Source organism: Pangasianodon hypophthalmus, chromosome 18, assembly GCF_027358585.1.
Source record: "Pangasianodon hypophthalmus isolate fPanHyp1 chromosome 18, fPanHyp1.pri, whole genome shotgun sequence".
Lineage (NCBI taxonomy): Eukaryota > Metazoa > Chordata > Actinopteri > Siluriformes > Pangasiidae > Pangasianodon > Pangasianodon hypophthalmus.
In genome coordinates, this window is record NC_069727.1 from 9,157,413 (window position 1) to 9,182,362 (window position 24,950).

At 38.6% G+C, this 24,950-nt stretch overlaps 1 protein-coding gene across 1 annotated transcript; it reads left to right on the plus strand.

Annotated features, from left to right (window-relative positions):
• The first annotated feature begins 3,765 nt into the window (after positions 1 to 3,765).
• On the plus strand, positions 3,766 to 14,805 carry naga (N-acetylgalactosaminidase, alpha). The gene is made up of 9 exons (XM_026923284.3): positions 3,766 to 3,997; positions 6,190 to 6,346; positions 9,729 to 9,869; positions 10,369 to 10,580; positions 11,351 to 11,445; positions 11,593 to 11,754; positions 13,169 to 13,366; positions 13,487 to 13,627; positions 13,799 to 14,805. The coding sequence occupies exons 2-9, from the start codon at positions 6,192 to 6,194 to the stop codon at positions 13,970 to 13,972; spliced, it is 1,278 nt and encodes a 425-aa protein (XP_026779085.2). The 5' UTR covers positions 3,766 to 3,997; positions 6,190 to 6,191; the 3' UTR covers positions 13,973 to 14,805.
• Positions 14,806 to 24,950: the final 10,145 nt, after the last annotated feature.

Below are 24,950 nucleotides of genomic sequence, written 5' to 3' on the forward strand. Positions count from 1 at the left end.
CCTTGAAGGCATCCATGCAGCTAAGCAAATCCACGGGTACTACTCTTGTTGTTAAACACTTGATTCCCCATCACTTTTCAGTGCATCTTCCAACCTTAACAAGTAACAGTTCAAAACAGTCCATACCTGTGGAATGGAAGGCAAGTTTGTGTAGGTGGAGATGGGCAGGGGGCAGGTCTGTCTTTTTTTTTAACAGAAGGATCGGTGCATATCAGCAAAGACCCACTCTAGGTCCGAGATGATGCAGTGAGTAGTCATAATCCTCAACAAGATATCATATTGTAGGATGAGAATAGTTTAAGACCACTGGGTGCACTATAGACTCATCTAAGGCTTTGGTTTGTTGAAGGCTGCCACCCACTCTGATGAGCTTGCTGGACTTATCTATCTAAGATAAGGTGAGTAAACAGCTTCCTGAGGACAGTGGTCTCCTACTAGCTGGTTGTAGTGAACAAGAAATGACTGCTGAGCTTGCTTGAGGTTAAGGATTTCAGCATGCCAATAATTCTCAGCTGGATGTAGGCTGGATTGTTCCCCAAATCCACATAGCCGCAGAAGGAGTTTTCAGTTAGTTCCTGAATTCCCTACAAAGACCTTGGAGCAGCAAGAGTCTGAGTGCAGCCATTTAAGGACAGTGGTTGTCAGTCCCCAATATATTTTAGTCTATCTGCAAGGTAAGTTCCCTCTCCAGCAATCTAGCCACAGTCCCACAGATTTGCTCCATGAATATGTGAATCTCATACTTAACTTCGTCATGCTTTGCCTTTGCTGGCATGTATGCTCTAGGGAGGATAAGATTTTATTTTTATACTTTATTCAAATGGAAATGAGGTAGCTCAACCTCCCAACGGTGCCATGTCTATAAAAGGTCCTGAGGGAGGTTTGGGTCAACCCAACCATACTGTTTGTCCCAAACCTGCCTGATGAGAACCTTAGTTTGGGAGGTATAAGGCACGAGAAACCCCAGAGAATCATACTGGGTAGCTAAAAACCAGGGAGGGTCCACCCAAGCCTGGTGTAGACTGCAGCAGGTCCCCCTGTTGGGCCGAGTCTGACAGGCTCAATGGGAGTGATGAGATGTGACTGATCAGACCTAATGAGCTGCAGGGGCTTGGTATCCTTTAGGGATTGGAGGGGAAGGCCATGTAGGTGCCTGTATTTCTTCCATAGGTGGTCCAACAAATAGGAATGAGGATGTTAACTGATGCAGTCAGCTGTAAAAGCACTCTGTCAGGTAGCTGATTTATGGTTTGCCCAATGGGAGACCCCAATTATCTATTTAGTTTACTTTATTTATACTGCATTAAAGACAGTGACTTAACTCTAACCAAAGCCATCTTGATATGTTGCATACATGAAATGACAGAGAAGAGTAACAAAACATTGGCTATGCCTCAAACGACCAACAATGTACACCACCAATGCAGCCAGGTTCCAGTAGAAGGCACCAGGACGTAATACAAAAACCCAGAACAGAACAAAACAATTTGCAAACTGTAAATAATTGTAGAAACTGTGGAAACAATCATGCAGCAAAGAAAGAGAACTGCTTTTGGACAATAGTGCCATAACTGCAAGTAAATGAATCTTTGCCAGAAAAAAATGTTGCAAATTACATTGTCAGTTTGGTTAAAAGAAATATAACTACTACTACTTTCTATGTTGACGACACTGAACTTGATAGGTGTGTCGACACTGTTACTACTCTCATGACTGAGCAGGAAGAGGGATTTGTCACTTTATACATAAACAAAACTCCAATTGAGTTGAAAGTTGACAATGGGGCAAAATGTAATGTAATGTTGCAAGAGACATTCAAATTATTTGCTAATGATCAATGACCAGAGAAGCAAGAGAGAACAACTAACCTACTGGCTTATGGTAGGACTGGAAACGAAACAAAAGGCTTAGTCACACTGCTGTGTAGTCTAAATGGACAAAATTACGCACTTCCATTCTTCTTAGTGGATCGAGATGTCCCACCACTGTTAGGATTTCGTGCATGCTTAAACATGGGTATCGTCACAATAAGCCTGCATGTCCACTTGGGCAATATGGAGAGCAGCACTTAACGAATCCTCACAGAATACAAAGACTTGTTCAGTGATGAGCTTGGAGAACTCCCGAACACGTATTCCATGACAGTGGACCCTAGTGTGCAGCCTGTATTTTGCCCCACTCACCATATTCCTTTGGCAATACAAGACAGTGTTAAAGCAGAGCTTGGACGGCTTGCAGAACTTGGGTGTCATAACACTGATCTCCGAGCCCATAGACTGGGTTTCGTCCATGGTGGTGACGCATAAAAAGGACAAGCAAGAAGTCAGACTGCACATAAATCCAAAAGATCTCAAAACTGCCTTAAAGAGACCCCATTACCCAATGTGCAGTGTAGAGGAAGTAGGAGCCCACATGCCAGAAGCAACCGTGCTTTCTGTGCTGGATGCAAAGAATTCTTTCTGGCAGATATGCCTTGACCAAAAGTCCTCAATGCTGACCACATTCAGTGCTCCGTTTGGGCGCTACGGATCCCAAATTTTAGCTATGTTGCTGCGCCCTTGAGAAAGCTGATGCAAAAATAAACAGCATAGTGCTAGTACCAACATCACCAACAATCATTTGACAGCCTCAAATCAAGTTTGACCACCCCACCATTCTTATCATACTATGATGTAAGGAAGCCGCTCAGTGCTGCATGTATGCAAGATGGCAGGCCTTTTGCGTATGTGTCTCGCACACGCATGGATACGATAGAAAAGGGGCTGCTAGCCGTTGTGTTCGCCTGTACTAAATGTCACCAGTAGTCCAGAGTGCCCACAGTCAAAAGGTCTGTCAGAAAGAGCTGTCCATAGTACTAAACAGCTGATGGAAAAATCTCACACAGATGGGACTGATTCCTGTATTCCTTAATCTCCTTAACATCAGGAACATTCCCTGTGACCCGACATTAGGTTACCTAGCTGAACGCCTACTGTCACGACAGACATGATCAGCCATTCCTATTAATTCCAGACTATTGATGCCAGCCCCCACACATGCCCAGCAAATCACTGCATGGCTCCTTAGTAAGAAGATCACCCAAAAGTGCTACTACAACACGTCATATACTCAAGTCGTCCATTACAGCCACTGGTAGAGGGACAATACCATCAGAATGCAAACCTCCAAGGGACACGTGTAAAATGAAAGGTGGATAATTCTGTTTTTCTCTAGATACAATTAATTGTAGCCTTAATAAAATGGTAAAAACACAAAAGTAAATATCCTGTGTAAACCTCAAATATTCCCCTAATTTTAGAATCACCCACCTACAGTATATAGGCTACCAAAGTACACCAAACTGGCTCCATAGAGTATTGGCCCATGGGCTTCTGAGTTCTTAATCCATCCTTGCTCCAGGGTTTGATCCTGAAGTCAGGTTAGTGTCTGTGTGAAGATTCTGTGCATGTTCTCTCTGTGTCTGCATGGGTTTCCTCTGGGTTCTCTGGTTTCCTCTCACCTCCCAAATACGTCCCAGTAGGAAGACTGGGAGTGTGTCGTGCCTTGTGATGGACTGGCATCCCATATAGAGTTTTATAATACAGGGCAGGATCTCCAAGCAGATCAGGGTTACTAGCTAAAGTAGCTTTCTGGAATACCGTAATGGAAAATGCGCGTTTTGCTTTTGAGTTTTCACGATGTAATACACGCTTTCGACCAACAGACGTCGTCCGCGTGTGATGTGACGAGCTGAAGCTTGCAGGAAGGGCGACTGAAACACAGCCCTTGAAGTCAGCTGACTGTACGAGCACATGACTCACAAAACCGTCCACATGACTGTTCTCCCACAACTGCTTTTTAGAGTCTCAGTATTTACCACAGCTTGCTTGATTTAGAGAGCAAGGCAACGACAAGGTGCTGCATCGCCAGACTTTAACCCTTAGCTATTACTCTGTCTAGGCTGCAGAAACCTCGTTTCCGGAAACCGGAATTTCAGTGAATTTCTCCGTCGGTATCGGTGAGTAGCGAGTCTTCAGCAAATCACTGTGTAAAGTAAAACTAATTTTTAAAAATAATTTTAATAAATATATTTTTATAGCGAGCAATAACAAGACTAGTTTTGCATGTAGTCACCTGTCCTTTGCTGAACAAAGGCCACTTCCGTCATCTTGCTCGTCTCGTTCTTCCTCATCTCCTCATTCAGGTGTGACATAAAATTCAACAGCCCCAGAATACACTAGATTTTATTCTGTTGTTGCTACATATTGTAGATGCAGTATGCTTAGCAATATATTAAAACACAGAACTCCCAACATCGAAAAAATAAACATTACTTAGACTGACTGTGATGCCTTCACCTGTAACAGAAGTGTGTGAATGAACTGAAGGTGTTTAGGAGGCAGTAACACATTTAGTAGTTTGTGAGAGTAATGCATTACATTACAGCCTTCTGTTATATTAATGCTGCTTTATTAAATTCTGATATGGGAAGATTAATAAATGATTTATTGTGCAGCCACAGTACAGTAAAGCAGATTCCCTTACTACAATGAGTACTGCAGTTAAAAAATGGAAAATCCTGAGACATTGTAATTACAGTACCATGCTGTAACTGCTAGGGGATGATACACTTTGAGAATGAGTAAAGAACTGTAAGGGTGTAATGGCTTTTAAGGCAAGAAATGACTTCTTAACCTCGAATTTTTTTGACAGTCATTTCTGTGGTGAAAACACAGAAAAGAAACTTTAGTATCACTAATCAACTATTTATATCTATATCTGTAAAATGTGCCTGAAACTGAAAAGTGCCATTCTATTAACACTTGGACCTAACCCATATAAATCACATGATAATCCTGCCAGAAGATAACGTGTGTACAATGGATTGTGGTAAGACTGATCAAACCAGTAGAATAGTAAACCAAGTAAAATCTTATTTCTCACTGCTTTGAAAACAACGTCTTACTCCTCCCAAAACTCTCATTTATTCAAATAACTATTTGCTTGGGAAGGCTGGGCCTTTGTGTAAGTTTCAGTTATGTAGATATATTCTTGACACACCTGGAGTCATCATGTGAGGAGTCACAAGGTGTCATACCTTGTGGTTACCCAGTTTATTTCAGCAATTTTGCATGTTTACAAAAGAGCCTTATAATTGTCATCATACTAGATACTGTGCAAGGTCAGATATTTTTTATTATGGATTAGGGATAAATTCACAGTGATAAATTTAAATATTTACAATATATTTTTGTGAATCCATTTATTTCTGTAAAGCTGCTTTGTGACAATGTCCATTGTTAAAAGCGCTATACAGATAAAATTGAATTGAATTGAAATACGGTTAAGTATCCTTAATGGTTAAAAAAGTACTGTTAGCTAAAATACCTATGCCCCTGCACTGAAGATTGTATTGATCAATTATTTAGAAACTTATATACACTATATGACCAAACATATGTGGAGACCTGTCCATTGCACCCATATGTGCTTTTTGAACATCCTATTCTAGGTGTAGTCCCCGCCCATTTGCTGTTATAGTAACCTCCACTCTTCTGGGAAGGCTTTCCGCTAGAATTTGGAGTGAGGGTGTGGGGATTTGCCCATTCACGCACAAGAGCATTAGTGAGGCCAGGCACTGATGTCAGGTGAGGAGGCCTGAGGTTCATCCCAAGTTCATCCCAAAGGTGTTCAGTGGGGTTGAGGTCAGGGCTCTGTGCAGGACGCTCGAGTTCTTCCACTCTAAGTTGGCAAACCATGTTTTCATGAAGCTTGCTTTTTGCACAGGGGCACTGTCATGCTGGAACAGTTTTTGGGTCTCTCAGTTCCAGTGAAGGGAAATTGTAAAGCTACAGGATACAAAGACATCTTGTACAATTGTGTGCTTCCAACTTTGTGGCAACAGTTTGGGAAGAACCGACATATGGGTGTGACAGTCAGGTGTCCACAAACCTTTAGCCATGTAGTGTATTTATAAGATACTAGCATTGTACCTAAGAAATATGTTGAACTGAGACTGACTCACATAGCAGTGAATGAAGATGTTAGTTGATTGTGACAGAAATTATATTTATTTTGGTAGTGATTTAGGATTTGTGATTTAAACCCTAAGTGTTGACCAGTATATGTTTATTTTGTGTAAGTAAAACCCTTTTGCTACCCTTTAATTTCCTTCCTGCTATCGGATTTCTATTTGGTGCTTTCTTTCAGGCATGCAGCAAACAGTGGTTATTTTATTGCTGGCATTCTCCATAGCTGCCCAGGCGCTGGACAATGGGCTGATGAGGACCCCACCCATGGGTTGGCTGGCATGGGAACGATTCCGCTGTGATATTGATTGTGAAAATGATCCTCAAAACTGCATTAGGTAAGTATAGGTTCAAAATGCAGGCTATGCTCAAACCCATGAACACCTTGCAAAGGAAAATGTAAACAATGTCCTCACACAGACTTTAAATAATATGTGCAGAGATATTGCTCAGATGAAAAAAATACAGCATTTATGCCACATGATAAAACAATGAAACAATTTATAGCAATTAAACACCATGCTACTTGTATGGTATAACGTTTTTTGTTAAATTAAAAACTAACAAGTACAACTCTATGCCATCAGCATCGATGGAGATGTCTCCGACAAAAGTCTCATCCTTTTTGTTACTAAACCCTTAAAATATACTTCAGCTATTGAAGCAATTGAAGAAAAACTGTTTCAGACATTTGACCTTGCTGTGACCTTGCTGTTTGGATCAATTCAAAAATCTATTCAGTTCATCCACTGGTTACAATGATAATTCCATATAAATCCTACAAATATTCAACCCCAGATATCGCACTAATGAGAATCTTGGACGGGCAGATAGAGGGGTGGATGGACCATGTCATGTTCCTCAAACCATTCCTGCACAATTTTTGCAGTGTGGCAGGGCGCATTATCCTGCTGGAAGAGGCTACTGCCATTAGGGAATACTGCTGCCATGAAGGGGTGTACTTGGTCTGCAACAATGTTTAGGTAGGTGGTACGTGTCAAAGTAACATCCACGTGAATGCCAGGACTCAAGGTTTCCCAGCAGAACATTTCCCAGAGCATCACACTACCTCCGCCGGCTTGCGTTCTTGCGTTCCATAGTGTATCCTGGTACCATCTCTTCCCCAGGTAAGTGATGCGCACATACCCGGACGTCCACATGATGTAAAAGAAAACGTGATTCATCAGACCAGGCCACCTTCTTCCATTGCTCCATTGTCCAGTTCTGATGCTCACTTGCTCACTGTAGGCACTTTCGGCAGTGGACAGGGGTCAGCATGGGCACTCTGACCGGGCTGTGGCTACACAGCCCCATATGCAGCAGGCTGTTCTGACACCTTACTAACATAGCCAGCATTAACTTTTTCAGCAATTTGTGCTACAGTAGCTCTCCTGTGGGATCGGACCAGATGGGCTAGCCTTCGCTCCCCACGCACATCAGTGAGCCTTGGGCACCCATGACCCTGTCGCTGGTTCACTGGTTGCCCTTCCTTGGACCACATTTGGTAGGTACCGGGAACACCCCTCAAGTCCTTCTGTTTTGTAGATGCTGTGGATATTTACAAATGTCTACATATTTGTAGACATTTGTAGATATCAAATAGATATAAAATGTCTACACACCCCTGTTAAATGGCAGATTTTTGTGATGTAAAAAAATTAAACCAAGATAAATTATGTCAGAACTTTTTCCACCCTCAATGTGAAATTACAGTGTATAAAAATTAAGTGAAAAACAATCAAACATTTTTAGGGAAAAATTGGAAAAATAAAAAAGTTATGAGTGTGCACATCCTTTTATAAGTGGGAACGTGGCTGTGTTCACAGAATGAACCAATCACATTCATTTTCGTTCAAAAGTAATTATCGTACAGCTGTCATCGATGAAATTATTCTGATTAACCCCAAAGAAGATCAGCTGTTTCTGTAGGATTTTCTTCACATCATCTTGGTTTCATCTGACTGCTGAAACCATGGTCTGCAAAGAGCTGACAAAGCCTGTACAGGATCTCATTGCTGAAAGGTGTCGATCAGGAGAGGGGTATTAAAGAATTTCCAGAACATTAGATGTACCATGGAACACTGTGAAGGCCATCATCAACAAATAGAGAAAATGGAGCACCACTGTGACATTACAAAGAATAGGATGTTCCTCCAAAATTTCTAAAAGTACAAGGCAAAAACTTACCAGGGAGGTTGCCAAGAGACCTATGGCAACATTAAAGGAGCTACAGGAACAACTGACAAGTACTGATTACTCTCTGCATGTGAGAACAATCTCTCGTATTCTTCACATGTCTGGGTTATGGGGTAGGGTGGTTACACAGAAGCCCTTTCTCACAAAAAACATCCAACCTCAACTAAATCACCCCAAACCATGTGGCAAAATGTGTTATGGTCTGATGAGACCAATTCTTAAAAGGTATAATAATTCCAAAAGATATGTTCCAAAAAAAAAAAAAAAGCACAGCAACAAAAGAAAGAATAGCATACCCACAGTGTAGCGTGGTGGTGGCAGCATCATGCTCTAGGGCTGCTTTTCCTCAGCCAGAACTGGGACTTTTAGCAAGGTGGAGGGAATCATGAATAGCTACAAATACCAGTCGATATTAGTGCAAAACCTTCAAGTGCCTGCTAGAAAGCTGAAGATGTAAAGCAATTTCACCTTTCAGCATGACAATGACCCAAAGCATACATCCAAATCAACAAAGGCATGGCTTAACCAAAAGAAGATCAATGTTTTTGAATGCACTAGCCAGAGCCCAGACCTGAATCCAACTAGAAATCTGTGGGGTGACCTGAATCAGGCTGTGCACAGGAGATTCCCTTACAGTTTGGTGGATCTAGAATGTTTTTGCAAGAAAGAGTGGGAAAAAATTGCCAAGTCAAGATGTGCCATGCCGATAGAGTCTTACCCAAAAAGACTGAGTGGTGTAATAAAATCAAAAGGTGCTTCAACAAAATATTAGTTTAGGGGTGTGCATACTTATGCAACTAGGTTATTGTAAGTTTTTTATTTTTCCTTTTATCTCTAAAAAAGTTTCTGACTGTTTTTCAATTTATTTGTACACTATGCAATTTCACATCATTGGTGAGAAAAGATCAGACATGATTTATCTTAGTGTCATTCTTATACTCCACAAAAACCTGCCGTTTTAACAGGGATGTGTAGAATTTTTATATCCACTGTATGTGCTTTTTGACCATCCCGTTCCAGATTTAGTCCCTTTTTTGCTGTTATAATAACTCCACTCTTCTGGGAAAGTTTCCACTAGATTTTGGAGCATGGCTGAGGGGATTTGCCCATTCAGCCACAAGAGCATTAGTGAGCTCTTAGACAGATGTCAGGTGAAGAGGCCTGGGGTGCATTCAGAGTTCCAGTTCATCTCAAAGGTGTTCACTGTGGTTGAGGTCAGGACTCTGTGCAGGACACTCGAGTTCTTCCACTCCAACCTTGGCAAACCATGCCTTCATGGAGCTTGTTTTGTGCACAGAATATTGTCATGCTGGAACAGGTTTGGGCCTCTTATTTCCAGTGAATTGTGGTGTGTCATTTGGGTTTGTTCATATGACAATTCTAAACTTGCATTAAGAGATTCAAGCTTATCGAGATCCTGGCACTGATTACTGGAGTTATGTCTGTCATTTAGAATTTTGTAATGTGATTGATATCCCCTTCTCTAATCAATCGTGAGTTCTTTTGTCTGTCTTTTTTGTCCAGTGAGGTGCTGTTCAGGGACATGGCAGACCGACTGGCTGAGGATGGCTGGAGGGAGCTTGGTTATGTCTATGTTAACATTGATGACTGCTGGGCATCAAAGAACAGGGATTCACAAGGACGACTGCAGGCAGATCCAAAGAGGCACTGTACCTTACTTCACAAAATAATGTTCAATATAATGATATGGCTATTTCATTAATAATGTTTCATTTCATAAATAATGTTTAATGCTGTTCCACCATTTCTTCTGACTGATTTATATTATGCTTGTATCATCATTGCACTGCATGTTTTATTATTAATACTATAGCATAATACTAATAAAGAAAAAATAGATACATGTATTATATGTAACGCGCATGTGTGTGTGTATGTATGTATGTATGTGTGTGTGTATATGTGTATATACATATATATATATATATATATATATATATATATATATATATATATATATGTGTATATTGGTATAGTAAACAAGTAATTAAATAATAAAATACATACACTGACTACAGCATAAGCATAGTGTTTATGCTTGGTTTAGGTTTTGATTTGTGGCTTGATAAATTGAATCCTCAGACTCTGTCTGTATGTATATTTATTTAACATATGTTGTTTTGTGTGTGGCTGGCCCCAACAGGTTTCCAGGTGGCATTGCTAAACTGGCACGCTATGTTCATGACCGTGGGCTGAAGCTGGGCATTTATGGTGATTTGGGAACTTACACCTGTGCAGGATACCCCGGCACAACCCTGGATAAAATTGAGACTGATGCTCAGACCTTTGCTGAATGGGGAGTTGACATGCTTAAACTTGATGGCTGCTACTCCAATGCCACTGACCAGGAGCAGGGTGAGAGAAGGTTGAGAAAACAGGGAGGAGGAGGGGAAAGAAGCAGCTACGCAGAGGAAGTAAAAAGATGGAAGTAGTTTGGGTGCTTCAGAATGAAAAATCTCAATACAGTTTTGTATATATATATATATATATATATATATATATATATATATAATATAATTTGAATGCGATCTTATTGGTTGAAAGTTGGACTCATTTGCTTGATGAATTTTCATTTATTATTAAAAGTCAGCTTATGACTTTTCATGTATCAATGGGAGCTAACCCCAATGGGAAATTGGGTACCATTTGGTAATTTGGGTACAAATTACTATTACTAAATGGTAATTTGTACCCAAATTACCAAATGGTACCTGTGGATGGTTTTTCTGTGGATGGGATCCTAAAGTCTAGCATAAAGAGATTGTGATTTATTAATTATAATATATGATATAATGATATATTCATTATATGCAACTTACATTCAACATTTTGTATGGTCTAGTGCATGTTTTATCCTAATCTAACACCTTTGTGTCTAATATTCTAAGGTTTTTAGGATTTCTGTGAGCCAGTGGGTCTCTGTAAAACTGGAAAAATTATCTGTAATGCCTGGGATTACAGATCCCAGAAAAAAGCATTTATTTCTGAGTGTTAAAAAAGTCCCATGTCTCAGTCTCACATGATAGAATAAGAAGGAATCTGTGAAACACCACACGTATGATACTATTATAAATAAATGGCAGAACCTTGTGTCAACTATATTTGTATTGCATTCTGTTTAACAGGCTACCCACGTATGTCAAAAGCCCTTAATGCCACTGGCCGTCCGATTGGTTATTCCTGCAGTTGGCCTGCCTACCAGGGTGGGCTTCCTCCTAAAGTGAGTGAAGTACTGATTGATTTATTTAATGAAGTAATTTCCAATTGCAGTGTGCTCAACTAGACAATTCAACTTCAGTTGAAGAATTCATATCAGTTCATACAACATGTGATATCTAAAATACACAATTTATTTCTTCTTGGCTAGATAAATTACACTCTGCTTGGTGAGATCTGCAACCTGTGGCGTAATTATGGTGATATTCAGGACTCGTGGGATAGCATCCTGAGCATTGTGGACTGGTTTACAGAACACCAGGATATCCTGCAGCCTGCTGCTGGACCAGGACGCTGGAATGACCCTGACATGGTAGGGAGTATTATTGTTTTGCACATTGGAGTAATATTTTCGTAGGTAATGTAACTTGGCCAGGGTTAATATTGTTAGAGTTACATTTACAGCATTTGGCAGATAACCTTACAACTTACAAAAGTCTCCATCAAAAACATATTCTCATGCTAGTACAAATAGGTCAGTGTCTAACAATACTGTCATACTAAAACTATGTTAGAGAGGAGTTTGTATGAATTCTTATAGAAAGAAAACAGTACAACTAGACATTTTTAAAGATTATTTTAAATTATTGTTCATGTAAGTGAAGAGGTAGGTCTTCAGTCTTTGTCTGAAGATCCCTCTGCTGTACAGACAGCCAGGGAAGTTAATTCCACCACCTAGATGCCAGTACAAAGGAGAGTCTTGATACATGTTTTATATAGTAGGTGGGAGGTGGTCTATTTTTGGCTTTGTACGTATTAGGGTTGTTACAGTTTCATGGTTAGTTAGAGGGTAGGATTGGATGGTTCTCTCGCTATTAACTTTTTAACAATACAGATTAAAATGCATTTCCATCTAATTTAATTGCAGCCACATTCTCTTTTATGTTATAATGACAACGTGATATACTGACAATGTGAGGAATGGAAATGTCTCAAAAATATTTCTAAAGTCAGATTGGACTTGTTTTACATTGGGAGGTGAGATAATGTAATTATTACCAGAGTATCTCTGGGATTTTATTCCTGTCCTGTGAACGCATTTGGAAGGATATTTTTAAATGATCAATTAATACCATGGTACCTTGATAACTGATATTTTTAGACCAAGTTATAACAGTGTGAAAATTTCAAACCATAACACCCCTAGTAGGCAAGCAACAGTGTTTTATGGCTGATGCAGGCAGCTACAGGATGATGCCCAAGGCACTGAACAAGCAACTGTATGGAAAGAATTGGCCGGATCATCCTGAAGGAGAAACCTGCATGTCTGCAAGTTCTAAGCATGCCCATGTCAGGTTCGCAGTATCAGGAGAGAATGATACAGGAAAGTTGCTTGTGTTGTCAGATGGTGTGATCTGATAGTTTATCCAGGAAAATCAAATGGAGATGCATCTCCAGGGATATAATGCAGCTCAGTCTTACTGGGATTTTGTTTCAGATTATGAGCTGCCATCTGCAAGATGTATGCCAGAAATGCTTAGATCTGTGTAGATACATTAACGCAATACTTAACAGAGCAAACCAGATACATTAAAGACCATAAGCACACCTTACCAAGCAGATAAGAGATAGAATAACTCAAAGCACTAAGATCTTCATCAGCAGTGTGACTACAACAGTGATCAACAACCTCTTCTTAGCTGTTATGATTTTACCCTCAGCTAGCATCAGTGCCAATGCTAATGGTGGAAAATCTTATGAAATCTTACAATTTGCAATGTTCACAGCTGGTCATAGGAGATTTTGGCCTCAGCATGGACCAGTCTCATTCTCAGATGGCACTGTGGGCAATAATGGCAGCTCCTCTTTTCATGTCTAATGACCTACGGACCCTAAACAGCGGGGCACGTGCTATACTGCAGAACAAAGCTGTCATCACCATCAACCAGGACCCCTTGGGCATCCAAGGAAGACGCTTGATAAAGGTATTTGCTGTGGGATAGAAAGAGAGTCGATGATGAGGACTACACTCATAAACCATTCCTCTTGCTAGCACCATTTCTTTCTTCATTTATTTCTGTTTCTCTCATTTTTTTCTCTCTTAGGTGAACAGTGGTATAGAGGTTTTCTGGCGTCCTCTGTCTAATAAAGCAAGTGCTTTGGTGTTCTTCAGCAGAAGAACAGATATGCCATACCGCTATCAGACATCTCTGAAGGCGCTCAGCTACACACCTGGCAGCTATAAGGTACGTGCTGTTTGTGTGTTTGATAGCTTGTGCAATTTGCGCCTAAACTCTCAGCAATATGTGATGCAATCATTTTTTTCTCCAAAAGAGTCCTAAACTAAACATTGCTATTTTACTTACCCTTCTTTATTCACATTTTAGTGAAGTAATAGTTGTAAAATTCTCTCTCAGGTGTATGATGTGTTCATGGAGAAGACCATGCCTACACTGAAGGACACCACAGAGTTTGTTGTCTCCATCAATCCCTCAGGAGTGGTCATGTGGTATGTTGCTCCATCAGCTGAGTGGCAGGAACAGCCCAAATTCTATCAAGTGAATGGCAAAGCTGAATCTTTCATTGTGTAAATTGTCTTCTTTACTATCCAAACATGTTACCACCAGCATGAACATTTTATTTTATTTTTTTAGCAGTGTAGGATAAAAGACAAATGATTATTTGAATATAACAGAATAGCTCTTTTTTCATCGTCTGCATTTCTGTAATAAATTAAGGGAGATCACTGGGAAAAACACTAGACGTGTGTAACAGACATCGAAAGGGATGTGCTTTGTGACGGAAAAAATGCAGTAAACAGAAACCAGCCTTTATTCAGCAGTTCTTGCTGACCAGGATAAAGTGGTAAACTGGATAGACTAACTTGTTTGTCAGTTGATTTTTATCATCCATTTATGAATCAGCTTAGATAGATGATACAAAATTATTTCTCTTTCATAATCAATAACCATCTTTCCTTAAGTGCACATTTTATTAAATTCTCAAGAGCATATATTGCACTCTGTATGCTCAAGGTGTAGTGTTTTGTAAGTGCAACTTTTGGCATTATGCTGAACAGCGTTCTAAGCAAATCACAACACTGTTGCTCCCTTGGATGTCAGTGCCTTTAATTATTTTTCACTTAATGCTCAGGGACACTGGGACTAGTTTACAATAAACACTTCTGAAGTGATCATGTATAGTGAAGTGGACCTGAATATTGTGATTTTATTTGTTTGTTGTTATGGAATTAGATTTAAAACTATGCTTGTATGGACATGTGGTGCAGTAAATTATTGAATCTTTTCCGCAGTGACCAAATCACTGGTGTATTTTGATTAAATATATCAGCACTCATTATGTAAATCAGGGTATTTAGAAATGGTCATTGTATGTTTTCAATTAAAAGTTCGATCTTCTCATAGCCTGCTGCATTTATTATTAACCCAACACTCTATATCAGTTTTGTTGTTATATCCAATATTTTTGCACAGTTTACATTTCTACCTGATGCCCGTGCCTGCATATTACACTCAATAATGCACGCCAAAAAAGTCTGTGGCATAGATTGCACAAGGTGGCAACAGTAATAATAGTATTAAAAATAATACCACAGTGTCCTAATTCAATTAATGTGAATGTATAATACAGTAGCTATAAAATATTGCAAGAATTCACAGGCCGTGCTTAAATTAAGTTTAAAAAATAGACTGTGGTGTATATTAATAAATGTGGTATATAAAATCAGAAATTTATTATTTAGTAAATTAGTAAATTGGTATTTAGTAAAAGTAATTGAGTTTTTTACAATGACACCACTAGATGGCAATAGAGGCCAAGTGTGTGAGATTTACCTTTTTTTTTTTTTTTTTTTTTTTTTTTTCATGAGCTAGAAAGATTGGTAGAGGGATCTGTGTTTAAAAGAAAACTTCTGCCTTGACTTATAAACTTATTTGTGTCTACATTGATATAGTATCTACATGCCATGACACACTTCATTCACTCTTGTTCTTGACACTTTTTTTTGTATGCTTTTGTACTGTCGCTGATTGTGTGTGTGCAAGCATGTGTGTCAGTGTCAATGTCTGTGCCTGCAATATGTGCCTACTGGCTGTATATGTACAAGTCCTCTTTTCTTTGCTAGTCTGTGTGTAAGCAGAGGGAGCTGAATGGGTGTGTGGCAGGTATCAGGTGAACCTTGACTTGGTGTAGATTTTTTTTTTTTTTTTTTGTAAGTTAGCTGCATTTGTGTCATTTGGTTCGTGACTAGTTTGTTAGTGGTATGAGGGAAACTGATAGGCATAGACATTCCCACACACTTATAATACCGTACTAGTTTTGCAGATGTGTTTAGTCATCCTGGCAACAGTCAGTTTGAAGAGAAGAGAGGCAGACTGGCTGTCTCTGAGTTGATTTCTACTTTTGCCTTTTTAACCCTTTACTGTATTTCATGTTTTTATATTTGCTCCTTTTTAGCACAGGCTCTCTCTCTCTGTGTGTGTGTGTGTGTGTGTGTGTGTTAGAGACAGAGAGAGAGACAGAGAGAGAGAGAAAACTTCTCACTGTTGTCTCTGCCTGGCTATTCACAAGATATCTGGTAAGGACTGAACGTGACGTGATTGTTCATTTGTCAAGGTCTCTGGAACAAGATGCCAGAATGCTGGAAAGGAGGGAAGGAGGGAGGGAGGGAGGGAGGGAGGGGGGAGAGAGATAGAGACAAAGCTGTAGGGAGAGGATTCAGACAGAGCCAAAGCGAGAGTGGGAAATGGACAGAGTTAATAGAGGAGGGATAGAGAAGAGAGAGACCGCAGGAGTGAAGGAGGAGTGTGTTCATGCCAAGGCTCACGTAGGCCTGCACAGCTGCAGAGCCACAGTTGCTACTCCAGTCACACTGCACCTCTTGCACTAAATGTGTTTGTGTAGGCATATGTGTATGCATATGCCCTTGAATTTGTAGGTCAGGCTATCTAAATAACCCATTATCTCATACAGTGCAAGACATGCAGTTAATATTTGCAGTGGAGTGTGTGTCTGTGTCTGTATACACTTACCCAGTGAAAAATGTTTTTTTTTTTCTTCTAAGCCCACACACACTTTCATACACACAGAGTGTCAGATGAGGTCTTGGAGCCTTGAGATGTATGACCTCAGACTCAGGACCTAGCAGTGCATTTCTCCTGTAAATTACACCCTGCTCTGATTAGTTATGAGAAATGACGAGACTCAGACATTGAAAATCCATAAAAATATTAGATTTTGTAAATCCGTTCAGGCAGGTCAACAAAAATGCTTTTTTTGTGGCATGTCAGAATGAAAAGAAAAGATTACTTTTTTTGTCAAACATATTACTGGTGGTACTGTATAATGGCATGTCTTTGCAAGTGATTATACTCAAGGATATTTTTATTAATAGTCCTAGAGTGCATGAATAAATCATTCTTTTTGAAATGATGTGAATAAACTGTTGTTACTGTAGGCTTTGGCTCATATGATCACTGAACAAACAGATCAAAGCAGTTTGGCATAAGGGCCTTGAGCAGTTGTAATTTATGTGTATATAATGTTGACTTTAACATTTTGGTAGGAACATGCCCATGGTCGCAGCATATTAAGGGTTTAGTGTACCTTTGAAAGAAGCCTATAATTTATGCTGTGAAACTTTCACTTTATGTACAACATAAAAGTGCTTTTTTTGAACGAGCTGATACTTGTATTCTTGTGCTTTGACTCAGATGATGAGTAATGGAGTCAGAGATCATTGTTATTTGTTCACGAACCTTGAAAATAAACTCACACAGTGTTGAATAAAGACTAATCCTAGTCCATGGCTTTTACGTTAGGCTGTGTTATACGGTTAGTGTTTATTCCCTGTTTAATTTAGTCCAAGGCTTTATCTGTCCACCTACTTACATACTCTTATAATAGTACTTGAGCATGTGGCTCACTGTAATGGTATTTTTTGAGTGTAATTAAATCATAGTACCTTTGCATTTACTTGTTTTTTTTTTAAGTGAGATATTCAACATCGTTACATTTACTGTTTTTTTATCATAGTTACAGAGTAAAAAAAATAATAATGCATTTAATTATGAAAGACTGTAAGCCAATTAAAAGACAGTATTAAAAGACCCAATCAAAATAAAGCAGTTCCTCCTTAATGTCTACACTTTAGGCACCTAATGCAGTGGTAGTGATGTCTGAAAAAGTAGAAACAGACACGCTTCCCTGGCCCAATTTATCATGTATCTTCAGTTTTAAAAGCTTCAAAGGATAATCTGCAAATTATGCTGTTGAAGACCAGCTGTGATATGGGCATTGAACAGCTCAACATCTAAGCTGCAGAAACATATACAGGTAAGCCATTAGCTTGTTAAATATATATATAATTGCTGCTACATCCTATAGACAACACTCTAAGTGTAAGGAGCATATTTGCTAGATAGCTAACTATATGTAGGTAGAAACATGTATGAATTAACATGAACTATCTAATAAAACTAGCAAACTACTAAAACTCCAACAGCATTTGGCAAAATTAGCTAGCCAACTAATATTAACATTTTTTAAATACTGTTTAAAATTGAGGTGGTGTTCACTTGATTAGTTAGCATAAGTGTTCATAAATGCATTCCTCATTCATAGAACGGTTTCGGATTAGTTGTGTTCATTGTAGACATATAAACATGTAATTTGTAAAGTAATTACTCAAGTAGTTTTTCACCAGATGACATATTCATTCTTATTCTTAGTCATTTCCTTGATCACTACTTTTGGTAGAGTAGCAGTACTTTTACTCAATTCAGTGTGTTTTGTACTCTTTCCTCCACTGCAGACTACAGATGCTTTGTGTTCTTGTGATATACAATACGCAGAAATTTCTCATTTGTAACTGACGTGTCACCACTCTCTTTTGTAAGATGGGTTTTTTGTAAGTTAAAGCTATAGCCTTAATCTTGCAAAAGAGGTCTCTGAAATTACCCTGTTGGTTTTCTGTGTGTACACGGTAATACTTTACAAAAGATTGTCCTTGGTCGCACCCAAATATTATGTTACAAAAGTGATCATGTGACTATTTGGAAAAACGATGGAGCAAGAGAACAGAATTTTCCCCAGTAACACAAAATACTAATTCACAAATAAAGCATTATATTTTACAAATGTAGATAAATGGTAGATTAAACATAAAAGGAAGATATTCTATCTAAATTAACAGTATACAACCAGGCCCAGCCTTGGTTTTTGTTACACGAAAAAAAAAAAAAAAAAGAAAGAAACATCTAAGTGATGTTGAAAGGTGATTCATTATTGGGAACTTGTAGTCAAAAGCTCATAGTCACTGTAAAACTTATTTAAGGAAAAACAGAACAACTGTGACTGAGAATGTCAATAAAGCATGCGATCAGACTGTTAGCAAGAACAATCTGACAATCTGACAAAAACTGCATAGTGAGGGACATTTCAAACAGTCAACAGATCTCAACCCAACTGAAAACCTATGAAAGATTTTAGACTGATGTGTTAGACAGTGCTCCACTACCATTGTTAAGACACCAACTGAGAGAATATATTTTGGAAGATATTCCTTCAGTGTTGGACAGTGTGCCATCGATGTAAGGTGGGCAACACCACTGATTTTCTTTTTGATCCAACACCAAGCATTACCAAGAGTAGTAATCTGATACCAATACTTCTTACGGAAAGGTGTTCTTGTGACTATAAAAAAAATAGTAAAAATAGTAATTGCAAAAATGGATATTAAGAACAACATACTGTAAATAATTGAATACTGTCTCCCTTTGTGCCCTCTTTAATTGCAAAAATGGTTATCCAACACCTTACTAACTCATTTTATATTTGTTTTTCATGTAATTTCACACCATCTGTAGATAGATACATAGACACATTGATATACATTGTAAACTAATTGTCATATTTGTGAAAAATAGCCATATCTAGCAGCGGTTATATGACAAATAATATCTATCTATTTAGCTACATACATGATTCCTATTCCTTTTAGATCCAATATGATGAGTGTAGGGAGTCATTATTGGCCTTGGTTTCAATAAAGTATGAAAGACTCATTAAATCCAGAGAGATAAGATTACTCTCTGGCAACAAGTCCTGCTGCAGTTAAGATTTATTTCCTTTAAATGAATATGTGGTCTCACCGGCAGTGGCCGCTGCTCACTCAGTGTAAAGTCCAATTCTCTTACTGTTCCATTGTAAAGCTGGTTTCCTTAGCAACAGTGGACATGGCAAATTGCACGTTGCCGAAGTGCTCAGCTGAGACGTGTGCACTGCCAGACAGTCAGCTGCCTGTGTGTGTGTGTGTGTCTGTGTGTGTGTGTCTGTGAGAGAGAGAGTGAGAGAGAGAGAGAGAGAGAGAGAGAGAGAGAGAGAGAGACAGAAAAGCTACATTAATGTGAAGTTAATGTAAAGCAGACCCTTTTTAAGTGAAAGCTTGGACTATATATGCACACACAAGTAATATATAACCGTGGGAGGTGGTGGGCTGATCATTCATGGGTCATATCACATTTACAGTTGGGTCCATAAGTATTTGGACAGTGACACAATTTTTGTAATTTTTACTCTGTACACCACCACAATGGATTTGAAATGAATCATTTCAAATGTAGACTTTCAGCTTTAATTCAAGGGGCTTACCAAAAATATCAACCATTTAGGAATTACAGCCATTCTTTACAGAGTCCCTACATTTTCACAGGCTTAAAAGTAATTAAACAGTTGACTGATAAGCAGTTTTGTGGCCAGGTTTGGCCTGTTTCCTTGTTATTTCAAATTAAGGAGATAAAAGGTCTGGAGTTGATTCTAAGTGTTGAATTTGCATTTGGTAGCTGTTCATGGGAACTCTCAATATGTGGTCCAAAGAGGTGTCGATGCAAGTGAAGGAGGCTGTCATTAGGCTGAAAAAACAAAACAGACCTATCAGAGAGATAGCAGAAACTTTACGAGTGGCCAAATCAACAATTTGGTACATTCTTAAAAAGATGGAATGCACTGGCGAGATTAGCAACACCTTGGAAGACAACTAAAATAGATAATCGTAGAATTCTTTCCTTAGTGAAGAAAAACCTCTTCACAACATCAAGCCAAGTCAAGACCACTCTGGAGGAGCTAGGCGTATCATTGTCAAAATCTACAATCAAGGGACATCTTCATGAATGTAAATACAGATGGTTTACCTCAAGATGCAGTCCACTCGTAACACTCAAGAAGAGAAAGGCCAGATTAGACTTTGCTAGAAAACATCTAAAAAAAACAACTGCCCAGCTCTGGAACAAGACTATTTGGACAGATGAATCCAAGATTACATTAACTTGGAACAGACTGAGGGGAAGAGAAGAGTATGGAGAAGGAAAGGAGGGGCTCATGATCCAAAGCATACCACATCATCTGTCAAGCATGGTGGAAGCAGTGTTATGGCATGGGCATGGGCATGTATGGCTGTATGGGTCACTGGTATTTATTGATGATGTGACTGTTATTGATGATGTGACTGTTGATGGAAGTAGCAGGATGAATTCTGCAGTATATAGAGCTATACTTTCTGCTCATATTCAGTCAAATGCTTCAAAACGAACAGGATGGCGCTTCACAGTACAGAAGGATAATGACCCAAAACATATGCAATTGAGCATGCTTTTTTTCACTTATTGAACAAAACTGAAGGCAGACAGACCCATCAACAAGCAGCGGCTGCAGTAAAGGCCTGGCAAAGCATCTCAAGGGAGGAAACTCAGCATTGGGTTCCAGACTTAAAGCAGTCATTAACTGCAAAGGATTTGCATCCAAGTATTAAAAATAATCCTTATATTTATAATTATGTTAGCATTCCAATTACTTTTGAGCCCGTGTGTGGCAGCGGGAGCATGGTCGAGCGTCAGCTGCGGAAGGATAGGAGGCAGGTCAAACTGGCAGGTAACGTGATGATTCTCACCTGTGTCTTATTAAAGCCAATCTACTTATTTGTGTCTATTTGTGCTTTCAGAGACTCCCATAACCAGAGTGAGAGAGAGAGAGCGAGATCTGGCAGGCAGAGCTTGCGGGACAGGCATGCATACACACACATCCATACACACGTACACCGAGGAGCGTGAACTTGAACTTGATGGAGTGAAAGCTGTGAGTCTGTGATGGACCCTTTTTGTGGAATTGCCCCGTTTTTGTTTTGTTTTTGAAAGAGCGCTAAAAAGCACGGAATGAATAAGCGCGAGCCCAGAGCTCGGCTAAAATTCCGCCTACCTCCCAAGTCTTCCTAGACAACCTCACACCCCGGGTTCTACACTGTGAAAATGGAGGGACTATGTAAAAAATGGCTGTAATTCCTAAACAATTAATGCAATATTTTTGGTAAACCCCTTGTATTAAACCTGAAATTCTACACTTCAATCACATCTTGATCATTTCAAGATGACTTGCTTCATTTAGAATCCAGAGGTACAGAAGCAAAATTACCAAAATTGTGTCACTGTTCCAAATACTTATGGATCTGACTGTATCACAAGCCATAGCTCAGCACTGAATAAAACGTTATGTCAAACATGAACAATATAAGCCTCAATATAATCCTGGTTTAACTCTCTTTTTGTATGCGTGTTTTTTGCCAGCCTCAAGTTTAGGGCAACCTGGACTAGGCATAAACCAGCATTGCTAGTTTGAATGCTTTGAGCTGAATGCTTTGAGACTGTCAATCTCTCTTTCTAAAATGTCATGGTGCAATGCTTTTTTGTGACCTGTTCACAAACTTCTCCAGAGGCTGAAGTTTCCAAATTGATCCCACATAAGAGCACCACATATTGTGTAAAGGCTCATTAGCTATAATAAATTAAATGTTAAAATGCTAACCTCAACTTAAATCTATCATTCAAAAAATGTATTGATTTATACCATTTTGGACTCCATTGCTTAGTGCGTTACGCCGTGCCACTATCTTTTTTTTTTCCTTAAACATGAACCCTACCATTATGCCACCGGAAACACTCGCAGACACAATAAAACACTTAAAAAACAGGGCTGCTTGAAAAAATTATTTTCACTCACTAAATATAACCCTAGCAATTTGCACATCATAAATTCAACTAATGAACTTCAGTTCCTAAGGTACATCACTCAAATTCATAACTGGTTTCAACCAGACACCCTGTGGAACTTTCTTGCAAGCTTTCTATCTAAAGTGACTGAGTAAATTAGTTAAACTAGTTCAAAACAGTAATGTCTTTCCCAAATCAGGAAACTTATAGTTGACAGCAATAATAATAATATTTTATTTGATTTACTTTAGTTTTTGAGTTTGTTACATTTGAGAAATATTTGCTGGACATGCTATCAGAATCTACTACAAAGCTGCTGCGAGTCCTTTCATTATAATGCCTATGTGATTTTCCAGAAATAACTACTTTATGTAGAACATTCATTTGAAAATGACCGAAAACGTGCACAATTAATGTACAAGTTAAAATTAAAGAAATTATTTTTTGGAGAAGAGATATGCCACCATGTGCACAGTGCATGGTCTTTGTGGGCTATACTGTTAAAAAAAGCATATTTCTTTTGTGAATTTCAGGCCAGGTTGTATACTAATATGACAGAAATGTGGTTATGAGCTTGGTTGTGTGCTATTACGGTTATGGTACCTTGATCAGGTACCAGTCTTACTTTTCCTTATTCCATTAGTCTTTTGTCCTTGGAAGCAAGTAGTGGCACAGCTACCAATGGCACATCCTTGTGTTGAACTGCTTTGCTCCCCCACTATAAGGCTGAGATAACCTGTGGCTCATTCACTCAAGATAGTGTCCACATTAATCTTGTCCAACCTATATCTGAAAGTCAGCCATCCACACATATGTTTGATGCATCTGTGGGCAACAAATGGGTAACACGTTACAATACTGTTCAACAACTGATTGGTAACTATGCAGGAACTAAGCATGAACGAGTGATGAGTAGTTCTCATTAATACTTATTCCTATTAATTAATAAGCACTATTAGTTAATTACTCAGTACGTATGTTAGTAGGATTTCACTATTATCTAAGCATTAATTACTGAGTCTTAAGCAGTAATTACTGAGTCTTACATTTCTCCTGCAGAACTATTACCTAACTATGGCTCTTTTTTAATAATTACTGATCATATTGACATTAATTCCCAATCGCTAACCCATACCTTCCTCTTGGAGATGTACTACTAAATATGCGTAAACTATTCCCATATCTCAATGTCTAAAATATAAATGTCTATATTAGTTATTATAGGTATCCTCGGAAGAGCATGGGGTCGATGTGTTGTTTTTGTTTAGCCAATGAAAGTCTAAATAGAGAAATGGACAACAATAGCTTACAAAAGTACAAGGCTGTAGTGTAACAATTAGCAACAAATATTCTCCATCAACAGACTTTCAAAAATGTTGCAGATAATTTATTTTTAAATAACAAATCACTAGATGATGAACAAATCCTTTCTTTCTCCAGACTTTGGCCTTTCAATCACTTTGGTAGAGGTTAATCTTGGTTCCAGAACTTTTGTGGCTCATCTCTGTATTTCTCCGTTGTTTTCAGTGGTCAACCTGTTTGATGTCTGGTTGTTACTACACCAGTGTTTTCTTTCTTTTTTAGGACATTCCAAATTATTTTATTGGCTATGCCCAATGCTTGTGCAATGGTCCTGATAGATTTTCCCTCTTTTCAGAAGAAATGGCCTTGATGTCCCAATACTTTCGGAGAGGACTTTAGTCAAAATATATGCAAACAAAGTAATTCATACAACATGGAGCTGTTATAATGGTACAAAGCACGGCTGAAAAAATACAACTTGTATATTACTTGGATGATGATTAATAATAATAATAATAATAATAATCTGAACAAACATATAGCACACCATTTGCTTGTACTACCTAAAACATGGAAGGTGGAAAAAAAATGAAAGGAAAAATGTAACTTTATCATTTATTTTATTGTTTTATATCAATATATATTTATGTACCTAAAGTAATATTTTAGCTGGGATTATCCCCTCAATCTTCCTACATAGGGTATGTGTTAATGGTTGTAGAACCTACGTAGTGCATTATGTATCCACTAGAATATAATTTGAGATGTAACAGTATTACATAGTAATTCATTACTTTTTACTGAAACAGTGTAGTGTTTTGTTATTAAAAAGTAAATTATTTACAGAACTTTTGAAAGTATGTTAATGGTGAATATTTCTTGCTCATTGCTGCATTACAACATTGTACTTTTGTTGGTTATAGTCTCCTTAGACCTGCACTGGCTAAATTTAACAACACACTGACCCTTTACTCCTCTGAGGAGACCTATAATAACTCATATAGACATTTATATTTTAGACACTGAGGTACTGGAATAGGTTAAGCTATATTAGGTGGAATGTAAGGCTTAGCTATTGGCAATTAGTGTTGATGTGATCAGTAATTAATCAGTATGATATACTGCACTGTAAAAACGCACACACGCAAATGTGTCCATGTCTTTTTGTGTTCAGCTGCAGATGTATTACTATTTCCTTATCATTTTCACA